Source organism: Myiozetetes cayanensis, unplaced genomic scaffold (assembly GCF_022539395.1).
Source record: "Myiozetetes cayanensis isolate MyiCay16 unplaced genomic scaffold, myiCay2020 scf13, whole genome shotgun sequence".
In the NCBI taxonomy this organism is placed as follows: Eukaryota; Metazoa; Chordata; class Aves; order Passeriformes; family Tyrannidae; genus Myiozetetes; species Myiozetetes cayanensis.
In genome coordinates this window covers 14,862,121-14,881,975 of record NW_026086937.1, presented here as the reverse complement: position 1 = coordinate 14,881,975, position 19,855 = coordinate 14,862,121, and the positions used below count along the sequence as shown (strand labels likewise).

The 19,855-nt window shown below is 61.7% G+C and overlaps 1 protein-coding gene and 2 non-coding genes across 7 annotated transcripts; all 3 read right to left on the bottom strand.

The window, feature by feature from the left end:
• Positions 1–518: 518 nt before the first annotated feature.
• Positions 519–19,110, bottom strand: EIF4G1 (eukaryotic translation initiation factor 4 gamma 1). Of its 5 annotated transcripts, none has more exons than XM_050308131.1 (35): positions 19,018–19,110; positions 17,916–17,976; positions 16,548–16,656; positions 16,364–16,450; positions 16,041–16,073; positions 15,434–15,454; positions 14,740–14,913; positions 14,281–14,380; positions 12,372–12,484; positions 11,243–11,335; positions 11,097–11,163; positions 9,849–10,733; positions 8,614–8,702; positions 8,219–8,405; positions 7,723–7,856; positions 7,333–7,470; positions 6,967–7,140; positions 6,690–6,887; positions 6,275–6,421; positions 5,944–6,180; positions 5,753–5,857; positions 5,199–5,352; positions 4,987–5,084; positions 4,786–4,888; positions 4,565–4,667; positions 3,705–3,961; positions 3,496–3,611; positions 3,165–3,337; positions 2,885–3,010; positions 2,719–2,800; positions 2,392–2,490; positions 2,136–2,270; positions 1,968–2,049; positions 1,750–1,890; positions 519–1,639 (listed from the first exon to the last, which is right to left on the bottom strand). In XM_050308131.1, the coding sequence occupies exons 3-35, from the start codon at positions 16,620–16,622 to the stop codon at positions 1,458–1,460; spliced, it is 4,908 nt and encodes a 1,635-aa protein (XP_050164088.1). In that variant the 5' UTR covers positions 16,623–16,656; positions 17,916–17,976; positions 19,018–19,110; the 3' UTR covers positions 519–1,457. The 5 variants fall into 5 exon arrangements, with proteins under 5 accessions (XP_050164088.1, XP_050164089.1, XP_050164090.1 ...); XM_050308132.1 differs by having other exon boundaries at positions 4,565–4,655; XM_050308133.1 differs by having other exon boundaries at positions 7,333–7,452.
• Positions 7,216–7,288, bottom strand: LOC126636505 (small nucleolar RNA SNORD66). Its single transcript, XR_007628043.1, has one exon. It is a non-coding gene; the product is annotated as a small nucleolar RNA SNORD66 (small nucleolar RNA).
• On the bottom strand, positions 8,492–8,568 carry LOC126636504 (small nucleolar RNA SNORD66). The gene has a single exon (XR_007628042.1). It is a non-coding gene; the product is annotated as a small nucleolar RNA SNORD66 (small nucleolar RNA).
• Positions 19,111–19,855: the final 745 nt, after the last annotated feature.

Here is a 19,855-nt window from a genome sequence, read left to right as displayed (position 1 = left end):
TGTCCCCAGCAGGGACACCCCACAGGGCACCCCCAGCAGGGCCCAGCTTTGCCCCATCTCCAACTGCAAGACAAGGCAGGAAGGAGCTGAGAGAAAAATGCCCTCCCACACAGGAAGGTGTAGAGGGAACCTGGCACACATCTCCCATCTCCTACCCTGAGGAGACCACACAGGTTCTGCCACTTGTGCCTGTGGGAAAAGGGACACCTGGGGACAATCAGGGCTCTCTGCTCCACAGCCAAGCTTCTGGCAGGGCTGCCTGCTCCACCACGGGACACCCTGTGCCAGGCAGAGTCAGTTAGGGGAGTCCAGGGGGCCTGGCTGCAGGCACATCCAACCCAACCCCCCTGCCACCTTCCCAGGCCTGGAATGGGAGGTACCTACCATCTGCCCCGAGGTGATGGGGGAGACTGGTCCCTGCCCATGCATGAGGCTGGCACCCCACACCAGCCCAGGCACAAGTGACATGGGACGGGGAGGGGAGGATGAGGGGGGCGGCAACAGCGGCACACTGGGCATTATTTAGCAATGTTCTTTTATTTCCAGTTTTAAGGTGAAAAGATGCCTTTAAATCTTCAATTAAATACTCCATAAAGAAAAAAAAAAAAAAAAAGGCAAAAAAAAATTATTTACAAATTCACGTGACCAGTAATTGAATCCTTGTTTTAATAATTACACATGCGGCTCATCACATCCGGCGCTCTATAAATACAGGGGACGCGGATGAGGGGGCCGCCCTGTCACTTGCCCAATTGTGGCCTTAAACGTTTGGGAGGAGGATGGGAGCTTTTGGGGTGTTGGAGGGGACTCAGCCTGGCCCAGAGAGAAGGGGCCGCCCCCCTCTCCCCCCCCACCCAGTCCCCAGCACCCTCCCCAGGTGTCAGAGCAGGAGCTGGGGGGGGAATGATTTATATTTAAAATTTAAAAACCATAGAGGGGGAGGTCCAGGCAGTGATGGAGGAATAGAGAGAGGACAGGGGAGGGGGAGAAATCACACTCCTGTCCCCAAACCAAATTTAATAAGTTCATATATATATAATCTCTCTATATTTCAGCAAGAAGGGGGGAGGAGAAAGAAGAGGAGGGAGAGGAGGGGAGAGATGTGTCCCCATCCCATCCCCCCTCTCCATGACATGAGTCCGGGGGTGCTCTGCCCCACTCCCAGAAACCCAGTGCACCTGTGCTGGGAGGGGGGCAAGGAGGGTCCCCAAGGGGACCCATGGCAGCTACTGCCTCGGTCAGCATCCGTTTATTATCATCATGACAAACTAGTACAGGCCTCACAAACAGAACCAGGACAGAGCAAGGAGGGAGAGAAGAACTGAAGGGGGCTGCAGGGGGCACAGCAGGTCCCTCGGCCCTGGCGTCAGCAAGTCCATGGGTGGGAGGGGATGGAGTCACTCCCCGGGGTGCCCCGCTCTCTCTCCCCCCTTTCTCCTCCTCCTCCTTACAGCTGCTCAGTTGTTGTCCGACTCGTCCTCGGCCTCACGGAGCCAGGTGAAAAAGGCTGTCACCGATTTGAGAGCTACCCCTTTGCCCTGCTGCTCTGCTGGGTCCTTGCTGGACTCCCACTTGTAGAAAGCCTCCTCCTTGATGACATCCTCATCGTAGAGGGCATCAAAGAACATCCGCAGCAGGTCTAGGGGGGACAAAGGGGGATCTCTGCCATTCTCCAGCCACCAGCCAGCCTGCTGGTGTGGGGACACACCTGCCACTCCCCTCCTCAGCCCACCCGCATCCCACACTCACTGGGAGGCTGGTCCAACTTCACCACCAAGGCTTGCAGGGCGTAGAGCGCCTGGAGCTCCTTCTGTTCATCCCGCAGGTACTTCTGCAGCAGCTTGGCTTGGTTGCGGATGACCATGGTGTCCACGCGGTATGGGTTCTCGACTGCGGGAGATGGGGCATGAGAGGGGGGCAGTGGGAGCAGGGGAACCCCCCTACTCCTGCCTCACCCTGGTACTCACAGACAATGGCCGAGTGGCACACAGACGTCATCAGGGCCCTGATAAATGTGTTGGACGAGACCTGCTGCTCGCTCAGGTTGGCCTAGAAGGGGGAGGGTAGAGGACTGTGAGTTGGAGACAGCTGGGAAGGAGCTCCCAGACACACCAGCACTGCACCCACATCCGCACCTCAATCCAGTCGTGTATTCTTTGGTTGTTCGGGTTCTCCTTCAGCAGTTTGTCCATTTGCTTGCACAGTTCCTCTGAAGTCAGCTCTTTGCGGCTCGGCGTGTCCGAGCTGTCCCCCATTGTGTACTCCAATTTCTAGGGAAGCAGGCCAGAGAGAGCTGGTAAAGAGAGTACAGGGGAGCACCACGCTCCCAGCAGGGTCCTTCAGGGTCCCTTGATGGCCCACCTCTGTCCCTCACCACCATCAAGCTCCCACCTGCTCTGTGACAAATTTGTTGACATCCTGGTCCTCAGGCAGGAATTCCTTCCAGCTCAGTCCCCCATCCCGCCACAGTTTGCCTGCTGTCTTCTGGCTCTGTGGGACAGTCAGTCAGCATCAGCACACCATGCCCTCCCATCTCCAGGGAAAAAGATACTGCAGCTTGGCCACACCACCCCCATGACCCAGACACTGCAAGGGATGACATGCATCGTCCCCTCTGGTGGCAGGGGGGCTCAATCCCCCCAACAGTCACCTGGCCCCCAAGTGGGCTGCCAGTCCCCAAGGCAGCAACCAGCAGTCACATGAGCCCCATGAACTTACCATGCCCTTGCACAACAAGCCCAGCACCTCAACGAGCAGTGTGGTGGCCTTCCCAATGGGTACCAGGGGCTTTGTGATTTCCCTGTGGGGCACAAGAAAACCTGGTTGAGCTACCTGTCACGAGGAGCCCTGCCATGCCAGCCCCGCTGAGGAACACAGCCCTCACCTGAACAACTCCTCCATAGGGATGCCTTCCTCTTGCAGGATGGGGGTGATGAGCTCAGCCAGGTACAGCCAAATGTGTGGGATGTCAATCTCCATGTCCTCTGCAATCTCCAAGATCTCCCGCAGCCTGCAGAGCAGAGGGAGCTGTTGGGATCCAGCAGTCCCGTGCCCTCAGCTAGGAGGGACCTCAGGAGTTCTCAGTGCTGAGCACTGCTCAAGGCAGGGCCAAATTCAAAGCCAGGCAAATATTAGCCTGGGACCAGGCTGCCATGGTCCCTCACCCTTTGTAGTACTGCTCCTTGGAGAGCGTGCCTGCCTTCACCAGCTGGCAGAGCAAGGCCCCCATGTGCTCACGGGAGATGGTGCTCCTCTCCAGTGTCGACTCAATGCCATTCTGCACGAAGATGTAGAGCAAGGAGGGGCTGCCCAGCTCCTGCACGCACTGCAGGGCCTCCTGCAGGGAAAAGGGGGGTCAGTACTGCCCCACAGCCAGCTCTGACTCCCCTCTTTTGCATCCAGGCACCAACAGCACCCTGCCCATGCCATGTAAGGATGCATATTGCATGTTAGGGGGACCAGATGGTGCTGTGCTTGGCCACCCCATCCTCTCACCTTCATGTCATTAATGTGCAGGTATTCCTCTATGATCGCCTTGGATTTCTTCTCCAGCTCCTCTTCTGACAGCGCAGGCTTGGTGGATGTTGCAGGAGGTGCTGGCTCTTGCTTAACTGCAAGGAGAGAGCAAGGATCAGGTACCTCCTGGGACAGGCAGAGCCACAGGCCATAGCCAGACCCCGGGATACTGCTGCTCCCCAGCTCACTGGTCTCTCGGCTTCGGTCCCGTTCCTCCGTCATGCTGGCAGCCTTGCGCACAGCCTCAGGGCCGCCCTGCTTCTCCCGTTCTCGGCTTCTGTCCTCTGTCTCTTTGCTGAAGCTCCTCTTGGTGAGGGCAGACCTGTTCCTGTCTGACCGCTCTCCCCGATCGGGACGCTCCACACGGTCGCCGCCCTTCTCCGAACGTGACTCCCGGTCCCCTCTGTCCCCAGCCTTCTCTGACCTGTCACGGCTGGAGCTGCTCCTGAGTGGGAGAAAAATGCACACAGTGTGAAGAGCCTGCCACCACCCTCCCTGACCCAATACTGTAGAGCTCTTCGAGTAAGGCTGTCCCACTCCAGTCCCCACCTCTTTTAGCACTTGATCATTTCTTGAGGGAAAACACTTTTCCCTTTCTCCCGTTCCAACTCACGCCCTTCGCCTTTCACTCTGTCCATTGCCATGGCTGAGCACTGCCTGGCCTCATCCTGCCCACACCTTCCTCCTGCTGCAAACTGTGGAGAAAACCCTGTTTTCCTCTTCTCCTGAACAAACCCAAACTCCAGCTCTCCTTGGGGACCTCACGCACCAGCCTCATAGGATTCCCTCCAGTCCATCCATGTTCATCTGGTTCCAGGACTCCCAGGCCAGACCCAGTACCCAGATGTGGTCTCCCAAGTGCCAAACCATAAGGAGGAAACCCAGCATGGCATCAGCCTTCCTTGCCACAAGGACTCACCACTGACTCCAAGCCCCCTCAAAGTCCCACAGGGGATTATTTCAGTCAAGACACCATAACTTCCCTAGATACTGACAGCTCGATTTCAGGGTTCTTCCCCGCACTACCAAGGCAGGGTTGGCCCCTCACCTCTGCACCACACGGCGGGACTCCGGGTTCTCAGTAGGCATCGACTGCTGGAGCGCTGAGAAGCGGTTCAAGGTGCTTGTGGCTGGTCGCCCTGAATCAGATGCTGGGCGTGAAAAGAGGGAAGTCTCAAGTTCAGCACCTCCCCGGTACAGGAACTGCTGGGGGAAGGATCCCCTCTCCCACCTCATCCCGCAGCACCCAGCCAGTCCCACACTGTCTACCTGAATCTGCGGGCTTTGCGCCAGACCCTCCGCTGCTGCCTTTGCCCCAGCTCAGCCTCCCACCTGGCGCAAAGAGCTGGTTGTTGGAGTCAATGGATCCAGGCTGCAGGTGGAGAGAGGGAGTCAGCCCTGAACCCCACATCAAGGCAGCATCCAGGCCAGGCAGCCGCCTTGCCTGCCACACCACAGCCCCCGCCTCACCTTGGTGATCTTTGTTAGCCGGCTGGTGTCAATGGGCCGGTTGCCCTTGCTGATGGGCACAGTGTTCCAGCCATCGTCTGCGACCAAGCTACTGCGCCCTGGGCACAAGGGGAACAGCTGTAAGGTGCAGCCCTGCCTCCAGCAGTGCTCCCAGCAGTGAAAAAGCAACCCACCCCTGGTAGCCTCAGGTGCCCCCAAGCCCAGGCACTCACCACCGGAGGATGGCCCAGGGGGTCCTCTCCTCTTGTCCTTCGACATGAGCTGCTGCACTTTGATGTGTTCCCGATGCTCCTCCATCTCTGCTTCTTTGTGGATCTGATCGATGGTTTTGGGGCCCTGGTCTCCTCGCCGAGGCACCCAGCTATTCTGCAGATGGCAGGGAGGAAGGGAAGAGGGCATTGAGCTGGCTGGTGAATGGAGGCAGTGAAATCCCCCCTTCCCACCCTCAAAATCTCAGGCTGGTTCCTGTCTCAGCCATCACCATTCTCCATGTCCTGTGGCAGCTTTTGGCACAAAAGGGCTCAGTTTCTGGAGCCCCCCTGCATTAAACAGCCGCCAATTACTGTGTGCCCACTACCACTACCATGATAACCAAGGGCTGGGGCTAGCATGGTGTCTCTGGGGCTGGCCACAACTTACATACCCACCTCTCCCCTCCCAGGGACACATGGACTGCTGACACCCAGAGGACGCAGGCCAGCAGCTCCACGGGAGCTGGGGACAGAGGACAGTCCCCAGGCAACAAACAGCATTCCATGCACCTTACCCGTCTGAGGTCAATCACATCCTGCAACATGAAACGGATTCGGGATGATGTCTTTTTCTCTTTGATGATCTTCTCCATCTGATTGAAGTACTGGTCCATCCTGGGCTATAGAGGAACACAGCCAGGGTCACATCCCTCCCAAAGGCAAGGAAAAGGCAAAGCAAGGCAGGGCAGGGCAGGGCAGGGACTACCTTGGCTTTCTCAAAGTCCAAGTCCTTGCCAATGGTCGTAAGCAGACGGCAAAGGCACTCTAGAGACTCCTCATCGTGGTTTTTGAGCAGCTTCACTACGCAATCGTGCATGATGGCCTCCGTCAACATCTTCAGTTTGAAGAGCTCTCCAATGAACTTGATGTTGCCCAGGGATCGTCGTCGGGCCTTGTCCCGCGCCTCCTCCAACTCATCCTTCATGCGTGCCTTCTCCTCAGGCTGCAGGAAAAGCACAGCAGGACAGTTCAGTGCCCAGTGCCACCTCAAGGACACCCACGCCAGCCCTCAGCTGCAGCCTCCCACCCCAACTCACAGCACTGGCATCGTCCATCTCTTTCTGCCGCTTCTCAAAGATCTCATCATCGTCCTTGTCCTTCTCAAACTCCTTCTGGCAGCGGTTGAGCAGCAGCTTGCGGAAGTTCACAGTCACTGTGGGCTTGTCTGTTGTGGGCACTTTAAGCTGCAGGGAGAAGTACGACCCAGACAAGGAGCATGAGCTGTGTCTGCCCCAAAAGTTGACTAGCTAAGTTGGTATTGCTCAAACCAGGGAAAAGCCACCCTACAACTTTGTGATGCCCTGCTAACTCTCTGAACTTTGGTACTCCACCCACACATCCATTTTCCCACACCACACAGAAGGACCTGTACACCGTTGAGCTCAGCTGAGGCTTAGAAACCTGAACAAACTTCTGCCTGCTCAGCAGGAGACCCCCCCAGCTTCTGCTCACCCCCATAAGGCAACGGCACATATTAGCATAGGCAACAGAGAAGTTTGGCTCCGAGATGGCCTTCTCGAAGACGAGGTCGATGACACCCTTGAGCCGCTCCTCCGTGTCGATGGACAACTCCATCACCTGCTTCATCAGTTGCTGGAACATCTGGGGTGTCAGCTTGTTGAGGATGCTGCGGACACGGCGGAGCAGTTCCTGCAAGGACAACAGGATCAGCAAGAGCCAGGCACATTCCTTCCCTGCCCTCTCACTGCCCACCCGCCCCAGCTCCCACCTGTGTCTTGATGTTCTCAGGATCCTCCTCCTCGGAAGCACGTTTGCTGCTGGGTTTCCAGGCCTTTTCAGCCTTGTTCAGCTTGACATCCTCATTGAGAGACACAGTAGCAATGATTTTGCGGGGTTCCTTCCTCTGGCTCTGCTGGGAGCGGCGAGGACCCAACCCTGAAGGCTGACACAGGGAGAAGAAACTCAGCTCTTTGCTCTGGGACCAGCCAGGACGGCTCCCAGTGAGTCCCCATTCCGCCTGCTCAGATCCTCAACTCCATCAGGGACATCAGTGGCCCAGACACAGCGGCTCGAAAGCTTGATCATCACAGAGAGGCGGAGCAGGACAGCACGACTGAAGTGATGAGATACTCACCAGGCCCCGGTTGCCCATGACAGGCCGGCCAAGGTTGGCAAAGGAGGGGGTGAAGTCAGGGCTGCAGTTCATGCCACTGAGGCGGATGGGATCGAGTGCCCGTAGTGGGGTCTTGTTGGCCTGCGAAGGTACACACGGCTGAGGATGCCCGGGGGCAGAGGAGCGGGATGGATCCATCCCCCAGCCTCAGCGCCGGGACAAGGAACTGGAAAGGAGGCCCCAGAGGTGCCCCCAACCACAGAACCCAGGTTCAAGGGGGATTGCAGGTGCTGCAACAGGACCCTGAGCACAGCAGCTAAGTCCCTGCCGTGCCTTGACATGGCTCAAAGAGGAGTCAGACCCCCACCGGTCCACCACCCACGTTTCCCCAATTTCCAGGGCCACACCCACCTTGTCCAGCACCACATCTGTGATTTGGGGCAGCCCCTCAGGTTTCTGCATGCTGGCAAAGATGAACTGGAAGCCCAGCAGGAATTCTCGGTCATATCGCTTCTTCTCCTCAGGGTTCAGTGGCTTCCATTGCTCTGCAGTGGGGGAACAAGAGGGAGACTCTGATGTGGTCTGTCCCATATCCTCCTCCACCCTGAGCTGTGGCAGGTCCAGGTCCACACAGCGACCAGTGAGGTGGGATGCAGACAACCACAGAGCTGCTCCAGCCTGGTACACCCATGAACATGGCACTGTTTGCTTAGAAAGCCTGATGCTACCAGCTCCCTGCCTCCTGCCAGGACCTTCATGTTAGGGCCTCCATCCTCCACCCCATGCCAAGCTTGAGGAGAAGACGGGAGGAAAATGGGAGGTTTAGGACATGCCACCCCCACCCTCCCCACCACTGGATCCAGAGGTGGTGGCTGCCAGCAGAGGTCTGTGCCAAGGCACAGCTCACCTTCCTTGTAGCCGTACTTCTGGCCGGCAGCCTTGCCCTTCTCCGGGGCCAGCTTGTCCTCCTTCTCCTCCCACGTCTCCTCCGACTCTTCCTGTGGACGGGCAGGAGCCGCGTCCTCTGCTTCACTGGCAGGGGTGGACGTGGGGGGCTTGTTCTCTGCCTCCGAGGCACTGTCACCAGTCTGAGACTGTATTGGGAGGGAGAGGAACAGGGACAGCAGTCATCTCATGAGACTGGTCCTGCCCTCTCCACCCCACTCCTTGGTGTCTGCCCCGCCTCAGATCCTCATTACCATCACAGAGCATCAGTGGCCCAGACACGATGGCACAAAGCAGAGTTCATCACAGGAGGAGATGGGACACAGGGTGATCCCTGGACACCCCTGGGACACTCACCTCTTTAAAGGCATCCAGCAGATCACCTACTGCCTCCTTCTTGTTCAGCTCCTTCATCCTTCGCTTCTTCTTTGGCACCGACGTGGCGACTGAGAGGAGAGATGGGGAAGTGAAAGACAGGAACCCTCCCAGTCCCCCAGGTACCCTGACACCAGTTACTGGGTCACCAGCAAAGCCCCAGTAACACCAGGTGAGCTTCATGATGGGGCCACAGGGTCCCATGATGGTCCTGCCGCCCCAGCACAGCCCCCATCCCCAAATACAGTGCACCACTTGGGTATCTGCAGCCCTGCAAATCCTACACACATCCCACCAAGGCAGCCCACTGCCTAAGCATGCATCCCAGAATATAGCTGTACAGACACATCTCACACCTCTCCCCATCCAGCTGCTGCAGCCTGATTCACCCTGTCCTTCTTCAAAGCCTCCCATTCACATCACTTCCCTAGTGCAGTGCTCCCCATCCTCCTCAGGGATCTCTGCAGACACCCACACCCCACCACAGAGCAGCTCTTATGTGGACCCTCCCCCACACACCACCTCTGTCCCCTATACACTCCTCTCCCTGGCATCACAGTACACCAGCCCATATAGATGTGTTCCCCAGAAGCACACCTGCTCTCAGGTTGCCCTCCCATAGCCCCTGCTGTATCCCTGCACAGGGCATTCCATATAAACACATCCTGTGCACCCATCTTTCCCATCACTCCTCTGAAACCCCAATATTCCTATGCAGGGTGCTTAAATAAAAAAAAGAGAGAAATATCTTCATTCCAGCACATCTTCAGAGCATCCCACTTTCCCCAGGCACTCCTCTGCACTCCACTTGCATAACCCTACACAGGGCACCCCACACCTTCCTTGTCAATCTTCCACCTCCCTGTGTCTTCAAATGGCTGGGGACAGTCCTCAGATACAACCCTGATACACCAACCCTGCAGCCCTGCATAAATCATCACGTAAAACACACTTCCATTCCACATGGCACCCCACACACCCTCTTATACCCACTCCATATTCCTCCACACGGATGCACTCCCTATCCCACCACCCACAGGCACTCAGTCCCCATCAGCATCCCATAGGTCCACGTCCTGTGTCCCCAACCCCAAGCCTCTCTTCGACCCTCTCCACATACCCCATGCCTAGCACTGCACCCATGTGATGCCCCCCATCACTCAACACCACACTGGGGCACCCCACAGCCTCGCACACCCCAGCCCAGCATTCCCAACCTCGAGCAGTCGCCTCCGAGGTCTGCGAAGGGGCAGGGGCCGGACTCGAGCTTCGCTCCTGGGCCTCGCCAGGGCCTTCGCTCTCTTCCTCCTCCTCCTCTGCCTGGGGGGAGGCAGGCGTGCTGGGCTGGGCCGGCTCCTCAGGTTCCGAGGTGGGGCTGACATCCGACTCAGGCTGCTCCTCACTCGGCTCCACTTTGCCAGTGCCCTCCACCCCATTGGGCAGGGGCAGTTCTTCAGGCTGGGCAATAGGGGAGTCCAGGGTGGGCGCGGGCACCGGCTCAGGGACTGGCACCGGCTGGCACACAGGCGCCTCAAGGACTGGCTCGGGCACCTCCTCCAAGACCCCGTTGGCCTCAGCAGTGGGCTCAGGGCAGGGCTCTTCCCGGGGTGGTGGGGGGCTGGGGGAGACAGGTTTGGCGGGTGCTTCGGGGGCCTGTGGTACAATGGGTGGTGGTGACGGCGCGGTCGGCACCATGGGCACGGCTGGCATGGGGGGAACAACGGCCACCGGCGGCACCTCAGGGGGCACAGGCTCCTGCGGGGTGGGCTCTGGGAGGGGAATAGCAACCTCCTCTTCCTCCTCCTCCTCCTCCTCTTGCACAGCCACCATGTCCATGTTGGGTGCGGGCACAAGGGGCAGCTCTGCAGGCCCTGGCACTGTAGTGATGGCGCTAAACGTCTTTTGCGGGTCAGGTGGCGCCTCGCCCTGCTCCGCTTTTGTGTCCGTGTCCACGGGAGGCTCCATTGGCATCAGTGTCACAGGCGAGAGCACCACGGGCTCCGCCTCAGGGATGAGGGGAGGGGGAGGCGATGGGGAGGCCGACTTGCTGGGCTCCAGGGGGACGGGCTTGTTCACCACCAGCGCGGGCTTCGGGCGGTCATCTGCAAGGTGGGTGGCATTAATGAGGGGCTCTGATCCTCTGTCCACCCCGCACTCCTCCCCAGATCCCTCTATCTACAGGAGTAGGGACAGATGAGCCAAGCCACATCACAAACAGGTGATGGGAACAACAGGTGTCCTCCAGTGCCCAGGCGGCTGCTGAGGTGAGCACACATCCCCCATAAACTCTCCTGGACCCAATATGGGGACAGAGGTCTCCAGGTATATATGGAAAGCATTTGATCACACAAGCCCCAGAACCAAGGAACAGCAGGGCTGGCATGTCACACCCCACAGTGCCAACTCCGGGGAGCCTGGCAGCAGCCATGCCAGCTGGCACACCCAGCCCTGGCACAAGCACTTACCAGGCCGGACAATAACTGCTACATGGGGGGTCTCTCCGTTGGCCTGGGGCTCTAAACCGCTTCCAGCCTGGGGGGGCAAAGAAGGAGTTGAACAGGCTGCATGCACTTCCTGCTGCCCCAGTTGGGGAGTTGGAGGGTCCCCTTACCTGTGGAGGGGTGGGGGTGGATGAGGTCCTTGCTCCAGACATAATTTCTTCAGTAATGTCTTTGCCACCTTGGTTGGGATCTCGTATCCGGATCTGTCCAAGGGTCAGGGTAGAGAGGGGAAGCTGTTGGCCAGGTGGGGACACAGCACTCAAGCCACCCCCTTTCCCTGAGGCCAACACTCCCTTATCCAAAGGGAGAGGAGAGGTTCATTCAGTGCAGTGCCTGCCCCAGCCACACACAGTTTGGGGACCAGTGGGTTCCACATCCCCTCACCACAGGGCACAGTGTCCCACAGACACAGGCCTGTCCCAGTGCCTTGCAAGCCATCACAACAGGCAGTTGGAGCCAGCACCATGTCCCCAGGCCAGTGTCCGTCTCCAGATGTCAGGGGATCCCAAGGTATCACTGTGTTGGCACAGGGACTGCAGGGACCTCCTTCCACTTCAGGGACAACACAGGAAACCAGCCTCAGCACACAGAAATCACTGCAAGTTCCATGTCACCCAGGCACAACCCATAAGCACGCAGTCTCACTGGCCCCGTGCCTGCCGTGGGTGCAGCCCGAGCTACAGGGCACCCTGTTGCAGTGTAAGTGGGGGAGACATGTGGGTCTGGCCAGGACTACAGTGGGCAGCACAGTGCAGGCAAGCGTCCTGTTCTCCCCACCTTGTAAACATGACCTGCTCACAGTATACCAAGTGCAGAGCTCAACCCCTTTCTGACAAGGAAATGCCAGCACTCCCCTTCCCAGCAGCACCCCCTGCCCCCCAGCGTGGGGCCATGCCGGCAGCCACCCGGCTCCCCGCTATAAATAGGCCCCATGCGAGGCCTCCAAGTGCCGGCATCTCCGGGAGCAGACAGCAGTTGGCAGCCGCGGCACCCCCGCCCTCCCGGGAGCCATGACTCAGCACAACGCTGCCCGCCGGGACGGCCAAGGTCGCCAGCACCCACCGTGCACCCCAGTTCCCTCGCTAAGCCCCCCAGCCTTCGTGGGCACAGCCCTGTGCCGGCCCCCTTCCCTGGCGTGACGCACTGCATCCCATACTACACACCAACGGCACATGGGGCTGGCACAGTAGCCCTCCTGTACACAACCCCCCCCATGCCTGGAGGCAGATGGCTTCTTACCGTCTTGCGCTCTCGTTTTGGGGGGATCGGTGGCTGCTGGCTCACAATGACCTGGGCAGTGGGGACCCCCGCCGAGAACTGCTGCACACCCTGCGCTGGGTAATACGCACCCGCTGGAGGAGAGGAGAGAGTGTCAGACCAGCCAACCCAGATCCTCCAAGCCCGTCCTGAGGCCTCCCTGATCTCCCGAACACAGGGGTCTGTCAGGAGCCTGAGGAGCTCTTGCCGCTCTGCAGCGAACCCCCATCGCATCCGGCCTGGATCATCCCAACCCGCCTGACAGGCCTGACCAAATTCCTTCCCTGTGAAGCAGAGAGCGTCCCTGCGCCGCCCCCACGCCCAGCCAGGCCCCGCGGGCGCCCGCCTTGCCCACCGGCTCCTTGCCACCGAGAGCCCTGCCTGGACACTCGGCCATGACAGGTACAGGCGTCCTGGCTCTGCAGGTGGCCTCCTTGCAGGCAGCCTCCTTGCTGCCGGCACCCTTATCCACCCTTATCTCCCCACAGCCAGCACCAGCCTGAGGGCGGCACCAGGCAGCTCCATCCACACCCTCCATTCACACCCAGGCCGAGGGGCTCAGGTTCCCCATGCAGCTGGAGCTCCTGGCGAGCTCAGCCCAGAGAAGGGAGTTGTGCTGGGGGCCAGAGGCAGAGTTGGACCCCATCCAGGGCTGGCACAGCGCTGGAGAAGCACTCCACTCCTGCCAGGGCATCCGTGAGCATCACCCCAGAGCAGTGCCACAAGGATACAGGTGTGGTGGGATAGGCACAGTTGGGTCCTGGTTCCCTTTGGCTAAGGTGCCTTCCCCACTGCACTGGCCCTGGAAATCACCCATGGTGCCCTGGTGACTGCCTTATCCCTGCCTGACTCAGGGACTCTCCCTCTGCTCACAGGGGATGTAGGGGCACTGGATGGGCCTCACACCCTGGGATGGGCCAAGCACAGGGAGAAGGGAGACCCTGAGCTGCCCAGCCCTGGGAACCAGACAAGAGACAGGAGGGATAATCTGACTCATTCATCAAGGGGCACACCATGCCAGGTCACCCACCCAGTCCTGTGGGCAAGGGGCAAGATGCTGCCAGCTCCCCTGGGAAGAGGCACAGCAGCCCCAAAGCAGAGGTGGGGAGGCAAATCCATCCTGAAACCTCAGATACCCAGGGCTGTGCACAAAGGTGCAGCCGTGCCCTGGCCCAAGCACGGGAGCCAACCATTGCCAGGGGCCATCTCCCTCCTCAGAGGCGCTGGTTGGGCCCTGGGACAAGAGGGAGGGAGGCTGGGCACGTACCTGGCTCAGGAGAAGCCCATCTCTGCCCCGGTTATGCTTCCCTGCCGTGCCGGGGCCAGGCCAGAGGCCTCGGCTCACATTTCTGTGTCTGCCAGGCCTCCCAGGACCGACCAAGCCTAAATATAGTCACGGCCCGGGTGACCACATGCGAGCGGGGGGAAGAAGGAGGGGCTGCTCACACTGCACTCCCCAGCGCCGGGAGAGGGCAGACACGGAGCACCCCGGCTCAGATCCTGGGGAACGGGAGCTGAGGGTGGTCAGCAAGCACTGAACTGCTCACCACCTTGACAGCAAGCAAAGGGGAGCAGGGGATAAAGTCTGCCCCAGCCCTCCGCCAGGAGAGTTAAACATTAATCAGCCCGGATTTGGAAAAGGGCGGGGGTGAATGGACTGGTGAGACACGATGTGCTGTTGGGAGACGAGCAATACTCCCTCCCCCCCAAAACAGCCTGCAATGGAGTCTGGACAAAAAGTTGGCCACAGTGAGCTCGTAAAAGTACAGGGTCTGTGTTCGGCTCCCAAGCTCAGGGGGATGAAAAGAGGTCACAGGCAGGGGAGTAAAAAAAGGGGGATGTGCTGGGACTGGAAGAGCACCAGGGAATGGAGCAACCCCTCTGTCTGTACCGTAAGTCCCGAACTCTGTGGGGCTGGCTCCAGGATAAAAACTAGGGGCGCCAGGTTGGACCGGGTACTGTTGGGTCGGGACAACGTACGTGGAGCGACCCTGCAATGGGGAACAAAAAGAAAGGTCAGTTACGTCCCCTGCAGGGCACAGACATACCCCCAAACCACTGACGTAAACCCACAGCTGCCTGTGAACTAGATGGGCACCAGGGCAGGGAGCAGGACACAAGCAAAGTGCACACCAACTGCCTCAGGGGAGCTGCTGGGGAGGGGACCAGTGCTGCCTCTCTACAGAGCCAGCAGCACCCTTCTCAAATTAGTGGGTGCTCAGACAGCCTGGGAGACCACTTGCACCCTCCCAAAACAGATCTGGGTTTCAACCCCAGGCAACGCTTCCCAACACTTCCCACTGGTGCCCATCCCAGCCCCCTCCCACAGAGCCCAGAGCATGGCCCTCACCTGTCCGGGAATGTAATAGGCTCCTTGGGAAGGTGTGTAGGATATCTGGGAGGGTATCATCATCACCTGGGAAGCAGCCGGATACACATGGGCAGGAGGACCGGGCCGAGCCGTCGTGTTACTCTGCACGCGGGACGCACTGGCAGGAGGCTGCGCCCTGTTCTGGTAGAAATGCTTGGGGAGAGATGGGGTGCAGCGTCAGCAGGGCTGCCAGCACCTCCATCCGGCACCGCCACACGGAGGGGAGACACCCCCCCCACCGAGATGTAGCCCCCCACTGCATGCCCTGAAGTCACCCCCCACCCCAGCACGATCCTGCCCCCACGCACCTGCGGGGCTGTCTGGGCCCACCCGACCCAGTTCATGCCCGGCACAGCCCTGGCCCAGCCCGCCGGGGGCCGGCAGCTCCAGCGCCCGGGCCGGTCACGGCCGCACGCAGCTCGGCGGTGGCGGGTCCCGGCGTGCTCCGCACCGGTTCCCAACACTCGCAGAGGATGCTGGGACCTGTAGTCCCGCCGTGCCGGAGCCGGACAGCATGTGGAGCTGGCTATTCCCAACCCGGCCAATGCCGTTCATCCTGACCCGGCCTGTTTGCCAGGCAGGAGCATCCCCGGGGGCAGCAGCTCCAGCCCAGCAATGAATGGGTTAGGAAGGGTCCGCGAACGCACCCCCCGGGGCAAGGAGAAAGCATTACCTGAAGAGACCTGAATCCTCCCTGTTAGCAAGCGCACGCATACAGCGGGAAAAGGGGAAAGAGAGAGACAGGAGTTACCGGCACTGGGACCGGGCTAGCAAAGGAGAGGACAGGAGGCCAAGGAGCCCTTTGCCCATATCCCAAATCCACTGAGGTCCCCTGTAGGGACCTCCCAAGGAGCAGGGAAGGGTCTGAGGGGCTCCCAGACAGCACAGCCAAGGATGTTATCAGATCCGTCCCCAGCAGCTCCTCCACACAAGAGGGCTGATGGAGGTCCAGAGCCTTGCATGGCACTGCAGGGCCCTGGACCAAGCAAAGTGGGGAGGAAGAGGAAGATGAAGGGCACAGACAGGAGCAACAGCCTGGGCTGGAGTTAGCACAGGCACAGCCACATGCTGCAGGCTTCATGCAAAGAGGGAACTGGAGAGACACTGCAGAGAAACTAACCCAAAATTGAACAGGTGGCCCCTACTTTCCCCAGACAAGCCTGCTCCCCAGCTCTGGGGTCCTCACATGCTCCCCAGCCCCTTCAGGTCCACGACAGGTGTTTCTGTGCAGTGTCAGGGCAGGGTGTTCAGCATGCAGGGTAAGGGAAGCGGGTTAGTACCTGCTGGTGAATAGCCCGAGGCCCTGCTGGAAACTGAGAGAGGAGGAGAGGGAGGTTTGGGGCAGGGGAGGAAGGAGAGAAGAGCAGTCACTCGGTGGGCACCCCAGTTGGAGGTAACTGCCCACCCACCCCAGGGCCAGGAAGTCCTCAGGTAGCAGTTGTGATCCGGATCACGGGCGCACTCTCCCTTCGCAAGCGCACGCCAGCCCTGAGTGGCACCACAGAGCTCCTGGGCTCTGCAGCACTGAGCACTACTCAGCCAAGGGGCAGAAAGCTGCTGGATACCCCTTGTCACCCCCTCCAACAGCGGGTAAAGCCCTTACCTGGCGCGGTTGAGAAGGCGTATTCATTTGTGAGGTCGGTGCCGGGTTAAAAACCACAGGTGCCGTCTGACCAGGTGGGAACGTCGGCTGGAAGAAGGAAGGGAGGAAAGGAGATGGCACCATTGCCCCGGCACCAACTGGTAAGGCAAAGCTGGGTCCCCCCTCCCCAAAAAGGGACAGTTACCTGCGGCAGTCCGGGAGAAGGGGCAGGGTGTGGGGCTGTTGGGGCTCCTCCTGTGGGCTGTGGAGCTTTGTTCATTTCATGGGGTTGTGCATAAGGATCCCCTTGCTATCTGCAGGGACAGGGACAGTGGGCATAAGCCAGAGGTGGCAGCACCCCTGGTATCTGCCCCCTGTCCAGGTGAGACCCGAGAACTGCACATCTCCAGCCCTACCAGCATAAAACCAGGCACCAGCCATGCCCCACAAATAGCATCCTGCCAAGGCATAGACTCCCAGCCACACCTTCCTACCCCACTGGGCCACAGGGAGGAAGGGGAGAGCACTGCCACATCACTGAGCCCAGGCAGGTCCTCACAGCCTGCAGAGTAGAGCCCCCCATCATGCCCCAAACCCAGACATGCCCACCAGGAGGACTGACCCGCCCCAGGTGACACCACTAAGCCCAGCTGGGCCCCTCACACAAGTGGGCACCAGTGCCCAGGTGGATCGGGCACCAGCACCCAGGCCACCACCAGCTCCGGGGGGCTGGGTGGGCCGGCGGCACCCCGGCGTCAGCTGTGCCCAGCTCCACCCCGGCTGACCTACTAAATGCTTCCCCTGGCCGGCCAAACCTGTTCCTGCTGGTGGCGCCGGGTCCCCAGCACACACCGCAAACGCCTACAAGGGAGGGCAGGGAGCAGCTCCCGCGTCCCCCCCGCACCACTGACACTCCTGACCACGGCCCTGCCCGGGGGAGCTCGCAGCCCCCCGCCACCCAGGTGTCCCAGACACCCTCCCGGCTGTCCCAGGAAGGACTTGGCAGCCAGTGCCGCTCTCCCCGCCCCAGTGCAAAGGCCGCTGGGGCAGGAAGGAGAGGCAGTACCCTCCATCCTGCACCCTGCCGGGGGTCCCGTGCACACCATGGCACTCGGTGAGCCTGCTGCCGGCCGGGCACCCGAGGGAGCAGCCGTGGTGCCTCCTGTAACCTGACGCCTGGACGCGTCAGCACTGCCGGCCCCCGGCCCCGCTGCGGGCATTGCCAGGCACGTCCCACCAACACCGGAACATGGGACACTCAGAACCCCTAAGTCTGTTCTTATGGGGGTGCCACCCCATTACAGGAACCCACAGTGGAGATGGGTCCTGCTAGGGTTTCAGGAGGTGGCAGGGGCTGGGTTTCACCCCCTGGTGTTCCCCCAAGCCCCTTTCTCACCGAGAACCCAAAGGCGCCTGGCACAGGCAGCCCATCCCTGAGACAGCTTAGCTCGGCCTTGAGACCGCTCATCCAAAAGAGAGGGGGCAGAATATCCCACAGGGGACAAGGACATCCAGGGACAGCCAGACCTGGTCTCTCCAGCACCCCACAGCCCAGAGCGAGCAGGATACTCACCCCCCCGCGGGAAAAATCTGGGCCGGCTGAGCGGGCCTGCAGAGACCGTTCATCCGACTGACTGGGAGAGAGAAGGGAGGGGAAAGAGAGAGAGAGAGAGGTCAGGCCGGGCACCGTGGGGGGAGCCCGGCCCCGTAATGCCCTGGCCCCAACCAGCTCGGCGGTGCCGGGGGAGAAGAATCCCGTCCCGGGGGTTCAAAAGGGAACCGCCGCGGGGGTTTGTAACAGGAGGAGCCGCCGCCGCCTCCCCCGCGCCGGGAGCGGCCGGGCTGCGGCCTGCGCTGGGCCTGCCGGCGGGGCGGGGGGTCCCTGCCCGAGGGGGGGCCCGGGACGGCCCGGCCCGGCCCGAGCGGGGGACGGGAGCGGCCCTGCGGGGGCGCACAGGGACACACAAGGCGGGGATCGCCGGCGGCGGGGCCGGGACAAGCCGCAGCGGCGGCCCGGGAGCGGCCGGCCCCGCCAGGCCCAAGCGCGGCCTCGCCCGCAGGCCGAGGCGGCGGCCGAACCGCCGGCTCCGTCCCGGGGCGGCGGCACCACCGTCGCGGCGGCGGGAGGGCGAGGCGCGGGGCCCAGTGCGGCATCCGGCGATCCCGCTCCCCCGCGGCGGCGGCGGCGGCGGCCTCTGCCCAGGACACGTGTCACTGCCGGCCGCGGCCGCGGCCCCGCGGGCACCGGCGGCGGCACGGGCGGGCGCGGCGGGGCGGGGGCGGCAGGGCTCGCACCACATGCGGCGGCGGCGGCAGCGCCGGGCCTAGGCGGGCGCGGCGCCGGGAGCACGTGTGCGGCGGCGGCGGCGGGGCGCACCGGCCGGCACGTGGGCGCGGAGCGGCGCCGCCGCCGCCGGACGACCGGGACGGCAGGACCACCAGGACAAGCGGCGCCGGGCGGAACAACGGAGCGGAGCACGGGGCAGGGCGTGGGAGAGGAGGAGGGTGGCGGCGGGGCGGCACCCACGTGGTGGCGGCGGCGCGGCGGGGCCCGGCGGCGCGAGGCCCGGGAGAGGAGGGAGGGGAGGGGGGCCCGGCGCGCGCGGTCCCGGTACCGACGCCCCCATCGCGCGCGCCCCCCCGCGGGGCGCGCCCGCCCTGCCCCCGCCCGTTACCTTCAGTCTCCTTCAGCGCGCGCGGCCCGACGCAGCCGCAGCGCAGCGCAGCACGACCATTTCCGGAGCCGCGCCGCGCGCAGGGGGCGGGGCCGCGGGGTCGCGCGCCCGCCGCCGCCGCGGGGAGGGCGCGCGGGGGCGGGGCCGCCACGCCCGGAGGCGCGCCCGGCCCCGCCCCCGCTCCGCGCGCCGCCGGGTCACGTGGAGGGGCGGGGGCGGTCCCTCGCGCCCCATAGGAGGGAAGGGTCTGGTTAGACCACGCCCCTTGATTCAGGCCACGCCCACCGCCCCTCCCCCGCCCACCCGGTGCGGCGTCACGTGGGCACCGCGTGATACCGGCAGCGCTGGGACCCGCAGCCACCCGGGACCCGCAGCCACCCGGGATCCGGCCTCACCCGGACCTCCCCACAGCCAGAATTTGCCATTGCCCCGGCCTGCACTCACCTGTGCTCCATTAACCCTAAGCCGAACCCTGCCCTGACAACACCCGCGGCCGCACTCACCTTCATCGGCACCTTCCCCACCCCGGACCCGCATCCATTGGCATCTGATCTTATGCAGGACTTGCACCCATCCGGCACCCGCCCCACTCCCACAGCCAGGAGCTGCACCTACCCAGGACCCACCCAGCTCCTCACACCCACAGGTGATATGGCCCTCCACCCTCCCCCCACCAAGACACGGCACCTTACCTGTACCCTGCACCCATCCCACTCCCCTTTGGACTCAACACCAAACACCCATCCCAAACTCCATCCAGCACCCCACACCCACCCAGGCACAGCCTTCCACAGCCACCATCCTGGGTCAGGGCGGGGTGGGGACACCGTCAATTTTG

Excerpts from the sequence above, each read along its gene's own strand:
- EIF4G1 (XM_050308131.1), bottom strand. The coding sequence starts at position 16,622 with ATGAACAAAGCTCCACAGCCCACAGGAGGAGCCCCAACAGCCCCACAC. Across the intron at positions 11,164-11,242 it reads CCACCCCCACCCCTCCACAG|GCTGGAAGCGGTTTAGAGCC; the intron begins GTAAGGGGACCC and ends TTGCCCCCCCAG. Across the intron at positions 2,271-2,391 it reads ACAAATTTGTCACAGAGCAG|AAATTGGAGTACACAATGGG; the intron begins GTGGGAGCTTGA and ends CTGCTTCCCTAG.